The 13,731-nt window shown below is 63.2% G+C and overlaps 1 protein-coding gene across 1 annotated transcript in view; it reads right to left on the bottom strand.

Annotated features, from left to right (window-relative positions):
- CACNA1H (calcium voltage-gated channel subunit alpha1 H) overlaps positions 1-13,731 on the bottom strand; it is a gene marked incomplete at both ends in the record, with an annotated part of 62,287 nt that overhangs the window by 18,705 nt on the left and 29,851 nt on the right. The window contains 7 exons of the mRNA XM_079719150.1: positions 986-1,763; positions 2,917-3,009; positions 3,136-3,454; positions 3,813-3,972; positions 6,106-6,203; positions 6,695-6,828; positions 6,933-7,044. Of these exons, the coding sequence (XP_079575276.1) occupies positions 986-1,763; positions 2,917-3,009; positions 3,136-3,454; positions 3,813-3,972; positions 6,106-6,203; positions 6,695-6,828; positions 6,933-7,044 (1,694 nt within the window). The remainder of the gene's footprint in view (positions 1-985; positions 1,764-2,916; positions 3,010-3,135; positions 3,455-3,812; positions 3,973-6,105; positions 6,204-6,694; positions 6,829-6,932; positions 7,045-13,731) is intronic.

The raw sequence follows: 13,731 nt of genomic DNA, 5'->3' as shown, positions 1-13,731 counted from the left end.
GAGCACATGCACAGACACACATGCCCACGCCTGGGCACTCACACCTGAGCACATGCACGCCCTGCACAGGTACTCTCTGTTCACTCAAGGATAAAAAGAGGCAGAGAGGCTCATCCGCCAGGGGGCCACGCCATCCACAGAAATATGACGTGAGCCCCTTTCCAGCAGTCACGTTAAACGGATGACGTGACTGTGAACTTTCCAGGTCACGATGCGCAGCACCATCGTCGCTCGGTGCTGCCTGCCTGGCTGAGTCTCTGGGGCGCAGGTGACTGCACTGGCGGCGGCTTAGACTCCCCACAGCCAGGAGCCCTGCGGGGCCAACCTACCCCAGTGGGCAGTGCAGGACTACAGGCATGTGCATTTTGACACACCCCGGTCGCTGTGTGAGGACACACACACCTCTACCCACTCCAGGCACCCCGAGGGCTACTGCCCGCGCATGCCACCTGGGAGGGCCTCAGTCTGCATGGGACCCCAGTGTCTGGGGTCGCAGTGTCCTGCCCGTCCCAGGTGGGTGAGGCCGGCAGCTCAGGTGGGAGGACCGAGTATACTGGGGGGCACCCTGGCCCCTCTCTCCTCGGCCTTTGGGAGCTCTGTGACCTCGGCTTTCCCTTCCCTCTGCCCCAGCCTCAGTCTCCCCACCTAGAAAGGGGGCCGGCCACTCCTCCTGAGAAATGACCAGGCCACGGACAGGTGGTCCCTCTCAGGGCCAGGCATGGGCAATGGGGCACAGCCCCAGGGTTTTTTTTTGCTAGCTTCAGAATTCTCACTTCCACGTGGCAAACGCTCAGGGCTACGGCATGGACGGAGGTGGGGGGGCACCTTCTCCCATCTGAGGTGCCCAGGACCTCCCCCCACTTCTTCCCTTCATCCAGGGCTCCAAGGGAGGAAGACTGAGCTCACGAGGGTTCGCACACAGGCGGGGATGTCCCAGGAGCCCATCCCCCACTCCCCACTGCTCCCCACAGGGTGAGGTCCTTACCGTGCTCCCCGACCAGATGCTGGATCTTCTCGCAGGGGTCGGGGCTGCTCAGGCTCAGTGGGCTGTGCACCCCGGCTCCCAGGGGTCCACCAGGACGCTTCCCCTTGGGCCCGGGGCCACCTTTGCCACTGCCTGCGGCCGAGGGCAGGATGGTGGGGTAGTTCATGGCGCCCAGCCCAGTGGCCAGCTTGAGGCCGGCGGCGGCAGTGGCCACAGCATGTGCCGCCCGGGCCCTCTCCTGTGGCCCCTCCACGTGGCAGTCTGCATGGTACACGCTGTGCACTGACTCAGCGTCGGGGGGCCCACGCCCGGGCGAGGGAGGTGCTCCGGCCCGCACCAGCCTGGTGTCACCACCGCCTGGCTCGGGGCCTGGCCGGCGTGGGCTGCCATGGCTGAAGTGGTAGTGGTGGTGGTGGTGGTGGTGGTGGTGGTACACGAGATGGTGGATGGAGGTGGCGCGCCCTCCCGCCCGCCGTGGCCGCCACCCAGCGCCCTGGCCGTGCGGCACGCCGCTGGGGTCCACCTTCTTGTGCCAGCGGCTCTGCCAACGGGCATAGAGGCGGAGGCCACGGCGCTTCAGCTTGCGGCACACATGGCCCACGTACCGGAGGAGCTCCTCATAGCAGCTGCCAGGCTCTGAGAAGCTGGCCAGCGTGCTGTCATTGGACAGGTAGCGGGCCCGCTGCTCCCGCATGAGCTGGTTCTCCCGCTGCTTCGTCTCTGAGAACTGCGTGGCGATCACCACTAGGCACAGGTTGATCATGAAGAAGGAACCCACCTGTGGTGGGCGGGAGGCAGTGAGCTCACCGGACGAGTGCCCCACGGAGGCAGGGAAGCGGGGACACTGGGACCCACTGCCCTGGGCATCAGGATTGGGCAGGGCAGGAGACCAGGACAGCAGCTGTGGTTTCTACACAACAATCAAGCCCCTGATGAGAAAAATACTGAGCCCCACTGTGCGCTGCCCGTTCTAAGGGCCCGGGATATGGCCCCAGGGTAGCCGGCGGCGGCGGGGCACCCTGTGATGGGCATGTCCTTGCTGATCGATGTTGAGCCCCAGCATTTGGGATGGGTGGTGCAGGGTAGGTGCTTCTTGCCTATTTGTGGACAGTTGCAGGACATGTGGGGAGACCCGCCTTCCCGTCATCTGTGTGGTTTGTCCCCTCGTCCTTCAGCTCTGTCCCCAGCCACACCCTCCCGCCCGGGTCAGGCCTTCCTCAGCCCCCACGGCTTCACTGTCCTCTGTGGCAGGGTCACCTGGTGACACTCTGCTCTGTTTGTGTTTATGGTCTGAGATAAGTGGGACAGGTGCCTGGTTTAATTCACCGCTGGTCTTTTCAAACCCCGCCCCAGGCACCAGGGGCCACTGAGAGAATCAAGTGAGGGCCACCCTGGGGGCCACAATCCCTGTGGAGGGCCGTGCCTGGGGGAAACACCTATACTGTGGAGAACTGTGCTGAGGACCCATGTACACTGTGGGGGGACTGTGACCCCAACAGGTGATCCTGACTCTCCTGCAGCCTCCTGATAGGACCTGGCCATGGGAGGGCCTGAGGGGCTGTCTGAGGTCTCTCTCCCCGCCGCCACAGGCTTCTCTGTCCTCCCAACCCTGCCCACCTCCTCCTGGGGCTGGACAGAGTCTCCCCCCGACTCCACCAAGGGCCCCCACCCACCTGCCCTGGACATGACGGCCCTGGGTCTCTGCTGCCCCCACCCTGCCCTATAGCTCAGTCAAGTGCAGGGACCCAAGAGGGCCAGCAAAGGCCAAGATGGCGCTGCACCAGGGGCACAAACAGGATCTCGCTGGACCCCGGGGACAGGACGACGGCTGCTAACAGAGGAGGAGCTTGGGATCTGAGAAAGGGCTGTCGCAAAGCGGGGGCCCCCCCACACCCCTTGCCCCATGCGTCCCACTCCACCCCTGCACTTACAATGATGAGCAGGATGAAGTAGATGAAGTTGTAGAAGGAGTGGGCATCCATGACGTAGTACATGATGTCCACCCAGCCCTCCAGCGTGATCACCTGGGGGGGCAGGCGGCTGGACACACGGACGGCCCTGAGAGGGCGGCGGGCCCTCCTCGCCTGCCTGGCACCAGCCCCCAGGCCCCGCATGCAGGACGCCCAGTGCAGGGGAGACCCAGAGCCCACCTGGAAGATGGCGATCCAGGCATAGCCAATGTTGTCGAAGCTGATGGCCCCGTTGTGTGGGTTGGAGTCGCCCGAGCGGCACACATTGTAGTACTGGTTCCAGTTGATGCAGGTGTGGTGGCCTGTGCCACCTGCGCCCTCGGCCTGAGGCTGCCCATAGGCCTCCCAGCCCAGCGTGCACTCCACGCGCAGCTCGCGGCGGCTGGGGATGTGCGAGCACTTCTGCATGCCGTTGTCCCGGCGAGAGGAGCAGATGAAGGGGTTTTCCTCACCCTCCTCCGGCTGGTAGTATGGCCGCAGGAAGCTGATGTTGCTGTTCCTGAAGGCACAGAGATGGAGAGACAGAGAGAGACAGACAGACAGACACAGTCAGACAGAGATAGAAATAGACATAAAAACCAAAAGTGACAGAGACAGACCCAGGCCCACCAGTGCTAGTGCTGCTCCAGGAAGGGTGTGTCCCTGGGAACAGGGCCTGGAGGGGAGGAGCCTGTTAGGGGATGAGCCTGGAGAGGGAGGAGCCTGTTGGGGGAAGAGCCCATTAGGGGAGGAGCCTCTGGGTGGGGAGGGGAGGGGACTGGAGGGGGATGAGCCTGCTAGAGGAGGAGCCTCTGGGGGCAGGCCCTGGGAAGAGCAGATTAGGGGCATGTCCTGCAGGGTGGGCAGGGCCCCTGCACCTGGCGAAGGTGCTGTCCAGGAAGCAGCGGTTGCGCAGCAGGCCAGCCCAAAGCTGGACACCCACGATGCCGAAGATGAAGAAGACAAAGAAGCAGAGCAGGAGGACGTTCCCGAGCATGGGCAGTGTGTCCAGCAGCAGCGTGACCAGGATCCTCATGCCTGCAGGTGGCAGGGCAGCTGGTCAGTGCAGCAGAGCCCTCCTGGGAGCCCTGAGCCCTCTGCCATTCACAGATGGACATCAGCACCTCCGTGGGGGACATGAGCTGGGCCCCCAAAGTCCAGCATGCCCCAAAGGACAAACATCTGCGGTAAGACACCACAGAGGGAAGCAAGGCCATGGCCTGGAGGGGCTCAGGGCGGGAGGTCCCTGATCCTTGCGAATGCCATATGGGAACACACTGCATCCAGGCAGGCCCCCAGGGTGACCAGACCAGGAGTCCCGTGACCCCAGGCTCCTGCATGCGAGCAGCAGCCTGGGGGTCTTGCAGCAGATACTGGGTTTGGGAAAAAGCGTTTCTTTCCATTCTCTGTGAGAATCACGTTGAGCAGAGCCCTGCACTGGAGGGGAAGCAGGGGCTATGTGGACCCCAGGGAAGGAAGCGGCTTTTGAGAGGCAGTTTTGAAGCTCTTGTTCCTGGGTACGATGGGCTGCGTGTATGCCGATTATTCGAGGGAGTGGGTCAGCCAAGCCCCATGCACCCCTTGGTCCCGGGCCTGCCCCCGTCCCAGACCTCAGCAAAGATAAGACTTGTTTCCGGAGACAAGCAAGAGCTGACCTAAGGGTGCAGGCAGAGCCCTGGGCCAGGGGGCTGAGCCAGGACCCCTGGGGTCACAGGGGGGAATCACAGCTGGGAGAAGCACTGAAGTTTCAGAAATGGCCGGGAGGAAGATTCATCAGGGACAAAGTAAGCAACACCCTGGCCAGACAGCAACTGGCTCAAAAGGCCACATATGATCCAGGGTCAGAGTGGACCCCAGGCAGCCAGAGTGAGACACAGCCCTGAACATGACCACTGGGGGCTCACTGCGAGGGACACATGGTCCTGTCTGGGGAGGCACCCTGTTTGGGACCAGGGCATGTCCCCAGAGCGAGGCCAAGCTGCTGGCAGCAATTCTGGCCACTGCAGGCATTTGGTCTGAAAAGTGAAGATCTGTGTTGTGAAAGGGGCTGTATTATCACTTCACACACTGAAAGGGGGTCCAGGTGAGTGGACTGAGTGCCTGATGGTGCTGGGCACAGAGCCAAAAACCACGTGTGACACCTCACCTCAACCCACAGCCATCCTTGAGGAGTACCACATTCACAGTCGGGTAAACCGAGGCTCAGAGAGGTACAGTACTTGCCCAGGATCACACAGCATCTGAGCCCTGTCTGATCCCTGAGGGTATAGCCAGGTGGCAACTAGAAGGAAGGCCCAGGGGTCCCACAGCATAAACCTCACCCACCTGCCCTTTGGTGGAGCTGACAGCCCCAGGGGGAGGGAGTGACCCACCCTGGGGGGGGGTGTGACTTCTTGGAGGGGCCGCAGGACACACCCTGACCACCCGGACTTCGGTGCTGAGGCCACCAGGACCCAGGCCAGGCAGCCAGAAAGGCTGTGCGCACCTACACGGCACACACAGACCCACATGCACATGTATGTATACTCACTTTACAGTCACATGGGCACCACCCACACACAACCCCAGGAAAATTAACGGCTGAATTCGATCACATCCCTGAAGACTTTGAAGACACAGAAACTCCCAAACAGCCCCATGTGGGCAGATGACCTGGGTCCGGACAGACCACATTCCAAATGAGCAGCCACATGACCCCCTGGAAGCTTCTCCACCCTTCCCTGAGCACCAGACCCTTTGGCAGAACTCAGACCTGAGAACCAGGGTGGGCCAGACAAGAGAGCAACCAAGTCCTGCACAGCTCCCGGGCACGACCCCAAATGCTGTGCATGCTATGCAGATGAGGAGTCTGAGGTCCAGAATGGCCCGTCACTCAGCAGCACTGTGGGGAGTCAGGACCCCACACAGCCTGACTGCCCATCACACCCCCACTCAGTCCAGGGTTGCTCTGTCCTCCCCAGAAAAGCAGTGGCAAATCCTTAGGTTCCTATGGCGAGTGGCAGGAGGCCAGCCTCTCCTACCCCGGCACTGGGGTCTGGGCTGGGGCCAGAGCATCCAGATGCCATACAGGCAGTGTGGCCTCCTGGTCTTGTGCCCCAGTGGGTCCTCAAAAGCTCTCATCAGGGCTGGCAGGACACGCCTGTCCCAGGCCCGGGTGTGAGGGTCACTTACTGGGCACACGGTTGATGGCACGAAGGGGCCGCAGCACGCGCACTGTCCGGATGGCCGAGAGGCTCACGTTGTGCCCGTCCAGAGAGTACTCCATCATGCTAGGAGTGGGGCAGAGGGAACGGGGGCTCAGGCGGCCGACAGGTGCTCTAGGGTCAGAGCCAGGCCAGCAGGCACACAGTTCTCTCCAGGGCAACCTGCCAGCTGAGGCCAGGAGGCCCAGGGCAGGTGAGCACATGCCAGAGGCCTGGTCCCCACACCATGCACCCAACCTGGCTGGGCTCCAGGGCAGGGGAAGCATAACCTTAGGTTACCACTAGGGGCTCCTCACCGCTCACAGGCCACTCCGTGCACCCTGTGTCTGTCCTGCTGTCCCTGGTGCTGGCACAGGGAGCCCTGGACAAGTGTCCTGCCCCCGGCACCCCAGACCCAGCTACCCCCAAAACCCAGCACCGCCTGAGTACACCTCCCCATCCCTCTTCCTGGGGGGCCCAGGGGCTGCCGTGGGGTCTGAGGGGGGCAGGGCTCCCAGCCAGGCCTGGCCAGATGCAGGGGCCGCCCTGGTCTGGTCTGCGGTGGGGCAGGGCCGTACCCCGCCATGACGATGAAGAAGTCCAGCCTGTTCCACGTGTCGCCCAGGTAGCACTTCTGCCCGAATAGCCCGAGGGCGATCATCTTGATGACCATCTCCACCGCGAAGAAGGCAAAGATGAAGTCGTCAAACGCCTGCAGGAGAGGGGCCTGAGAGCTGGGCCTGCGCCCCTCACACCCAGCCCAGTCACCTGTGGCCAGTCCTGCCCCGCCGGCCCCGCCCCGCCGGCCCCACCCACCTCCAGGATGCTGCAGCGCTCCGAGCGGCACTCGACGTCTTCGCAGGGCCGGAACATGCCCAGGGTCACGCAGTTGAGCATGATGACCAGCATGCTGACGTGCTCGAACCACGTGGGGCAGGTGCCGAGTTAAGGGTCCACGTGGTAGGTGGGGGAGCCCCAGAACCCACCCCCAGCACCCCCTACAGCTGCCACAGGGTCAGTCCCTCAAAACCCGTGCCCCCGTGCCCAGGCTATCAGCTGGGCAGTGAGGGACAGACCCCCAACACCGGCCTCTGGACACTGCTGCCAACCCCTCATGTACAGCAAGACCCTGGATGGAGGTGGGAGGCCAGCCACTGCCCTTCGGCCAGGCTCCCCCAACTCTGGTGCCCTAAACTGAGGTCAGCCTCTTGAATTAGCAGTCTCACCAGCACTGTCCAGCTGGGACCCCAAGTACCGCAGACACCTCATGAGGGCAGCCCTGAAGACCCCTCCCCCTGGCCCTGCATGAAGTCCTCCGTGACCCCAGCAGACGGAGAATGCCCTGACCACAGTGATGGGCGATGAGAAATGTGGACTTGAGCCCAGCTCAGTGCCTGGGCCCGGAGGACCCGCAGCCCTACTGTGTGCCCAGATGAAGGGGGCCGGGACATGGACGAAGGACAGGTGAGTGAGGACACCCCCCGCCCCAAGTTAGTCCTGGGAGTGGAAGCCGCCTGCCCGTGAAGGGTCCTGTCCAGGAGAGTCTTCCCTTTGGCAGGAGAGTATCCAGCCAGGATCTTAGGGCGCCGGGCCAGCAGCCAGTGCTGCATCCCCTTGTGCTGTGTGAACCTGGCCACCCTGTGGGGTCGCTGGCCCTCAGGACGAAAAGCCACCCAGGATCCCAGAACGCTCAGCCATTCTGGGAGTGGCCACCAGGTGGCACCGTGGCTCCACAGAGGCCATGGCATTACTCTGGCTGTGACCCCCTCAGTGGCTGTCTCCAGGCAGGGGTGCACCCCCATGTTCGCTTCCGTTGGCTCATCAGGAGATCGGGGAGCCCTGTGGTGGGCCGGCCGTGTCATGTATGAGGAAGGGGCCCACACCCCGGGCAGGTGACCCAGGGGCTGCCCAATGGGGGATAGGCTTCGTGGGGGGGATTCCCGGCTGGGGGACTGGGGCTTCACCCAAACTCCTGGGTGCAGGTAAGTGCCCGTCAGATGGGAGGGCCCCGGGGGCATTTCTTGTACTCCACACACCACCCCCACATCAAGAACCCCCTCCCACCGGGACCCACCCCCACCCCCCAGGGTGGGCTTTCTGTGGGGCTGCCTGCCTGTCCTGCCCTGGGCTGGAGAGAGCGAGGGCACGAGCAGGAGGTCCCCAGAGGTCTTCCCCGAGCTGGTGCGGGGTGGATGGGGGACTTTCCTTTAAAGAGAGAGAAGTCGGCACTTGGAAAACACGGCATGTCAGCAGACAGCCTGAGAAACCTGGTGTTGAGACCCTGCACCTACCCACTTGGGGCCCACCCCGTCCTGCAGTCCCCACCCTGCCCTGCAGCCCCCAGCCCGCCTGGCGCTGAGGGGACTGAGGCAGGATGACAGGGACAGGGCATCCGCCCTCAGATTCCTCGGCTGCAGCACATACTGGCTGTGTGACCTGGAGCGTTGGTGCCCCTCTGTTTCCCCTGTGTTCCTCCAGCTGGGCAGGGGGATGCGTATCTCATGGATCAACGAGGTGACAGAAGCAGCATGGCCCTGCTCCCCAAAATGAAGGTCAGCCCCAGGGCCATGAGTGCCCACTCCATGCTCCACCACATGTGGGCACTGGGCCAGGGGTCCATGCGGCCCCACCCGTGAGGGGCTCTGATGCCAAGGGCACCTGACAAACTGGCAGAGGCTGCGCTGTGACTGGAATCGGGGAAGGACAAGGCCTGGGGAGGTTCAGGGCCTGCATGCTTATTCAGGTGTACAGGCCCCGGAATCAGGGCAGGAAAGCCAGGCCATGTGTGTCCTTCCTTCGCAGGGCCGGCAGCCTGCCCCGCCCAGACCCCTCTCCCCCTGCCTCCCTGCAGGGGCAGGGCCAACAGTTGCCGCTCTGAAGCCCCTGGCCCTTGGCACACTGCACAGTGTGGCACTGGGCCACCAACATAATTACCCGTTCCCACCGAGAGCACCATAATTACACTTAATGGGTTCAGCAGTAACAAGTGCCTTTGCTGTGATTTGGCTGCAGAAAAACAGAAATCAGCGTCCTGCTAAGACAGCGCTGAGGGTTCAACCCCCCAGGCCTGTCTGTGACAGGCGGGCCAGGGGCGCGCTCAACGGGAGCTGGCCGAGAGGGGCTGGCAGGGTGGCTCGGCACACAGTCAGGGCCTGTGGGTGCTGCAAGGTCCCCGTGGGTGAGGTGGGGGGAGGAGAGAGTTGCAGCTGAAAGCTGCACCAAACACCCATAGTGCACCTACTGTGCGCCAGCCCACGGGGCAGCCACAGTCCAGCCCCTCCTGCACAGACCGGGAGCTCTGGTGGCTCGCCCGAGGGGACCGGGCGTGGGTCCCAGGCTGTGTCACGGGATGCTGAGGCCACACACAGAAGCCAGTCCTAGGGCACCACAGCTCTCCCGGTGTCCTGCCCCGCCGGCTGCAGCCCCTGGGAGCTGCGCACGGCTCCTCTGTCCTTCACTGCTGCAAACAGCACCTCTGGAGGAGGGGCTGCAAGGGTGTCACTGTGTCTCCCAGGAGCAGGGGTGGGTTCCCAACACTAAAGCTGTGGGTGACACGCCTGAAGGACAAGCACTCGCAGGCCCACCAGCGAGGACGCTGACACACAGCAGGGAGCAGGCAGCTCTGGGTCTGGGCGCACGATGGTCAGATGCTCCCCAGACCTGGCTGGACCCTTGGTCTTGCAGGCACGTGGCCCCCCACCCCCACCCCTGCAGGAAGACAGCACGGAGCAGCCTGGGCCCTCAGTTTGCCCATCCAGGCAGTGGGGGTGTGGGGACTGTCTGCTCCTGGGTCCTGGGACCCTCCTTCCTTGCCCCACTTCTCCGAGCTCTCCCCTGACCCCGAGTGCTTACGCTGGGCCAGCTCCCACCTCCCACATGGCGAACATCCTGCTCCATCCAGGAGCAGCAGGGTCTCCAGCCCAGCCCAGCCCAGCCTGTCTCTGAGCCCTCAGCTCTTCCCATCTTCCACCAGCATCACGCCCCTCATCTCAGACTGATGTCGCAAGCCTGCTGCCCGATTTCTCCCTGGCCCCTGCCCATGCTCACTCTGAGATCACCCTAGACCCCGGAGCTGGCGTTGAACAGAGCTTAGGACCTTGGTTCTCAACGGTGAAGTGCATGTCTGGAGCCCTGAGCTGGTCTGGGCCAGGACCCATGAGACGTTACTTGATCAGGGGCTAGGGGGGCCCAGTCTCCAGCAAGAGCCACAAACTAGGCCCCCCAAAACTTGCAAAGGTAGCCCAGCTTGAGGTCCCGGGCCGGGGTCCTACCTCAATACCTTCCCAAACCACTGACAAGCAAAAACCACCCATCAACCTCAGCTTTCTCCTGACCCCGCTGGCCCCATGGCCCCACCTGCCTCCCCTGCCCTGGAGGCAAGCCCTAGGGGCTCAGAACAACCTCCACAGCCATAGTGACCCCATGCGGCAGGATGGGCACAGGCTCGTGAGGTGGGACACTGTCCATGTGGCTGGGGTGAGAAACCTGGTCAGCACGGCCCAGAAAGTTCCCTATCCATCCTCATGAGCACGGCCCCCTTTGGGGTTACTATTCTATGATACACCCCAGCCCCCCTCCCCCACCACCCCAAACACCCTGGGAGGGACGAGCTCCTGGGGTCCTGCTCATCTTTCTGTGCAAAGTGCACACAGGAGAAGCACTTAAGAGCCACCCTGCCCAGGGAGGGGCTCCCCACGCACAGGGTCCCACTAGCCCTGCCCAGAGAGCGGATCCGCCAGCGGTGGGGGGAGGGCTCCATCAGCCCCACACGTCACAGCCGTTCCCTGGTCACGCCTTTGTGGGCAGCTGAGGACAGGCGGTGCCAACCGGACTCTCATCACAAGGCCACTGACTTCTGGAGGCTTAATTACACAGATGGATTTTCTGGGTTTTAATTCAAAATCCTTTAGGTTCTGAACCAAATTCTACAAATTAGAGTCAATTTCCACTGCGGGTCCAAAGAAGTCAGGCTGATGTGTGGCTGGGAAGAGGCGGCCACGCCAGCACGGCCGGGGGGCTGTGGTGCTGCCTGAGGCCTGGCCACACACAGAGGGGCTGGGGGCATGGGTCTCTCCATGGGACCCCATAGCCAGGAAAGCTCTGCCCGGGTCCAGAGGCTGAAAGAAGGGCAGAGAGCCCACTGACCCAGGTTCCTAGACCACCCTAGGCCTTGACCCATCAGGACCCAGGGATGTCCCCTGGCCTAACAGGCCCCTGGTGTCCAGCCTGGGCAGGGTGGGGTGTGGAGTGACTCTCCCTGGGGCAGCCTGTCCCACACCCAGGCTGGGGACTTGTGAGAAAGTGGTCCCCAGACAGGCGTGGAAATGAGCCCAGAGCCAGGGCTAGAGACCCGACCAGCGGTGGGAGCAGAGGGCCGGTCCGTCCAAGGACCCCTCAAATGCCGTGGTCCCACACTCCACCCACAAAGCCCTCCCAGCATTCGGCCGACCTGTCCCAGCATCAGCCTCCTTCCCGTCTCCTCCCTCCCTTCTCCTTTCTGCGGCCTCGGTGGGGCTCAGCAAGGACTGGCCCACCTTCCCACCCCAGCAGCCATGCCCGTGGGCCAGCCTCCCCCAGTCAGTGCAGAGCAGGTGCTGGCTCCGTGGTCTCCCAGACCATGACAGCAACGCACCCCAAACAAATCCGATGCCAGGCCCCGAGGGCCAGGAGGCCAAGAGGGATGGTGGCTGCTGTCCGTGGTGCTGAAGTGGCCACGTCCCAGCAAGCTCAGGGCTGGGAAGAGGCACTCGCCCAGCAGCCAGGGGGCCTGCTCACGCAGGGCCTAGGTTTTGCTGCACACCACTCCAGAGATTCTAGTTCCACGTTCTTTCTTATTCCTGGACTTCCAGATGGTTAAAAGCACACCAAGGGCTGCTTGGAAGATGGCGCTGGCCCGCTTGGAAGACAGCTCGGAAGTGGGGCCACCCCAGAGGGCAGCAGGGCAGACATGGTCATCTCTGCACTATGATGCCACAAGGTGGGGAGCTGGCGTGCGGGGAGTGTGCGTGGAGGCCAGAGGGGCTCGAGGCCAATCAGCACACATCAGGGGCTGCCAGCACCCCACCGGCAGCCATGCCACCATCTCTCACCAATGACGGTGGCCTCCAGGGTCCTGGAACAGGGTGGGGGTCCCCAAGGCCTGTGTGGTTTAAGGTGGTGTGACCCAAAGGGTGGGCCTGGATCCTCCAAACCAAATTCTCATTATTACACAGCTGCCCACAGCCCACCCAGACCTGCTGGCTCAGGGTCTCTGGGGCCCACAGATGGGCCACCTCTCACTCCATGAGTCCGGGGATGAGAACCCGACCCCCAATTATACCACCAGCCACCCCTCACCCGTTCTTAGCCTGTTTCCCTACCTGTAGAACGGGGGTGACAACCGTTACTTTTCAGATGCTGAGGTTCACCCAGACCCCCTTCTATGAAGTATCCCCCATCCCGTCCCTCATCCTGATGAATGCCACCTCGGCCCCTCCCCCTGCTGGCCCCAGACACGCGGAGGGAGGGGACGTTATGTTTTCCCCATGCTATGGATGCTGAGGATGCAAGCAGGATCTGTGGGACAAAGGTCAGGATGCTGTCACCAGGATACAGACAACGGAGCTGGGTGTCCCTCACCAGGAGACACGGCTCCAGGACCCAGAGCCACAAACCAACAGGGAATACGATGGCTCGAGGGCCGCGGGGAGGGGTCTCCAGATGTGGCTGAAGTCAGGCCCCCCACGGTCACAGTAGCCCCCAAACAGGGCTGTGTAGGGACGAGGCCTTGACCCCACAGGCCATGCTCCCCCCATGGCCATCGTGAGATCACGCAGAGAAGCAAAGCTCTCAGGAGGATGAGGCGGCCTGAGCTGGCTGTTCCCCATAGCAATCTGCTGGGCCAGCTCAGCTCCCTTAGGCCCACCCAACCTGCGACAGTCCACGTGAGCGTCCACGTGCCCAGGCCAGTGAGGCAGCGGAGGAATCCCGGCAGCAGGAAAATGGGAGCCCAGGGTAGGGCGGCCCAGAGCCCCCGACTCCGGACGTCTGGGTCAGCACCTGTGCCCTCCTCACCATGGCCACCCAGGCAGGCCACGGTGGCTTGAGCTGGGACCACCGTGGCAACCCCCTCTCTCTCCCTGCTGTCTGCCCTATTCCCACAGGAGCCGCCCAAGCTCCGTCCTCCCCCCACTGCCAGGGCCCAGGACACACATACAAAAGAGGTGGCTCTAGGTGATTTCGACCCCTAGCAGACAGGCAGGACCAAGCTGGACACACCACATGGGAGGCCCTCGGGGCTGCTGTGCAGGGGTGGGGAGCCGGAGATGGCTGGGTTTCCAAACCCACCCCGACATCCAGCGTCGTGACCTCCTGTGTGGTGTGGATGAGCTGCCCCAACGGACAGGGAGATGTGAGGACCAGTTTGAAGGGTGGACACCAGGCTGGTCCCAGGGCTCCCAACCGGACCTACACCAGACCTGCCTGTAGACACACAGCCGGCGGGGGGCAGGCCCTGGTGGCCAAAACCTTCCCTGCCCTGGGGGAGGGGGCCCTGGGGCCGCCCCTTCCCTGCTTCTCTGCGCCCAGGCCTGCAGCACCCTCAGCTGGCATGCCCACGTGGCCCCAGGCTTCATCT

Source organism: Hyperoodon ampullatus, assembly GCF_949752795.1.
Source record: "Hyperoodon ampullatus genome assembly, chromosome: 14".
In the NCBI taxonomy this organism is placed as follows: Eukaryota; Metazoa; Chordata; class Mammalia; order Artiodactyla; family Ziphiidae; genus Hyperoodon; species Hyperoodon ampullatus.
This window is presented reverse-complemented; position numbering and strand designations above follow the sequence as displayed.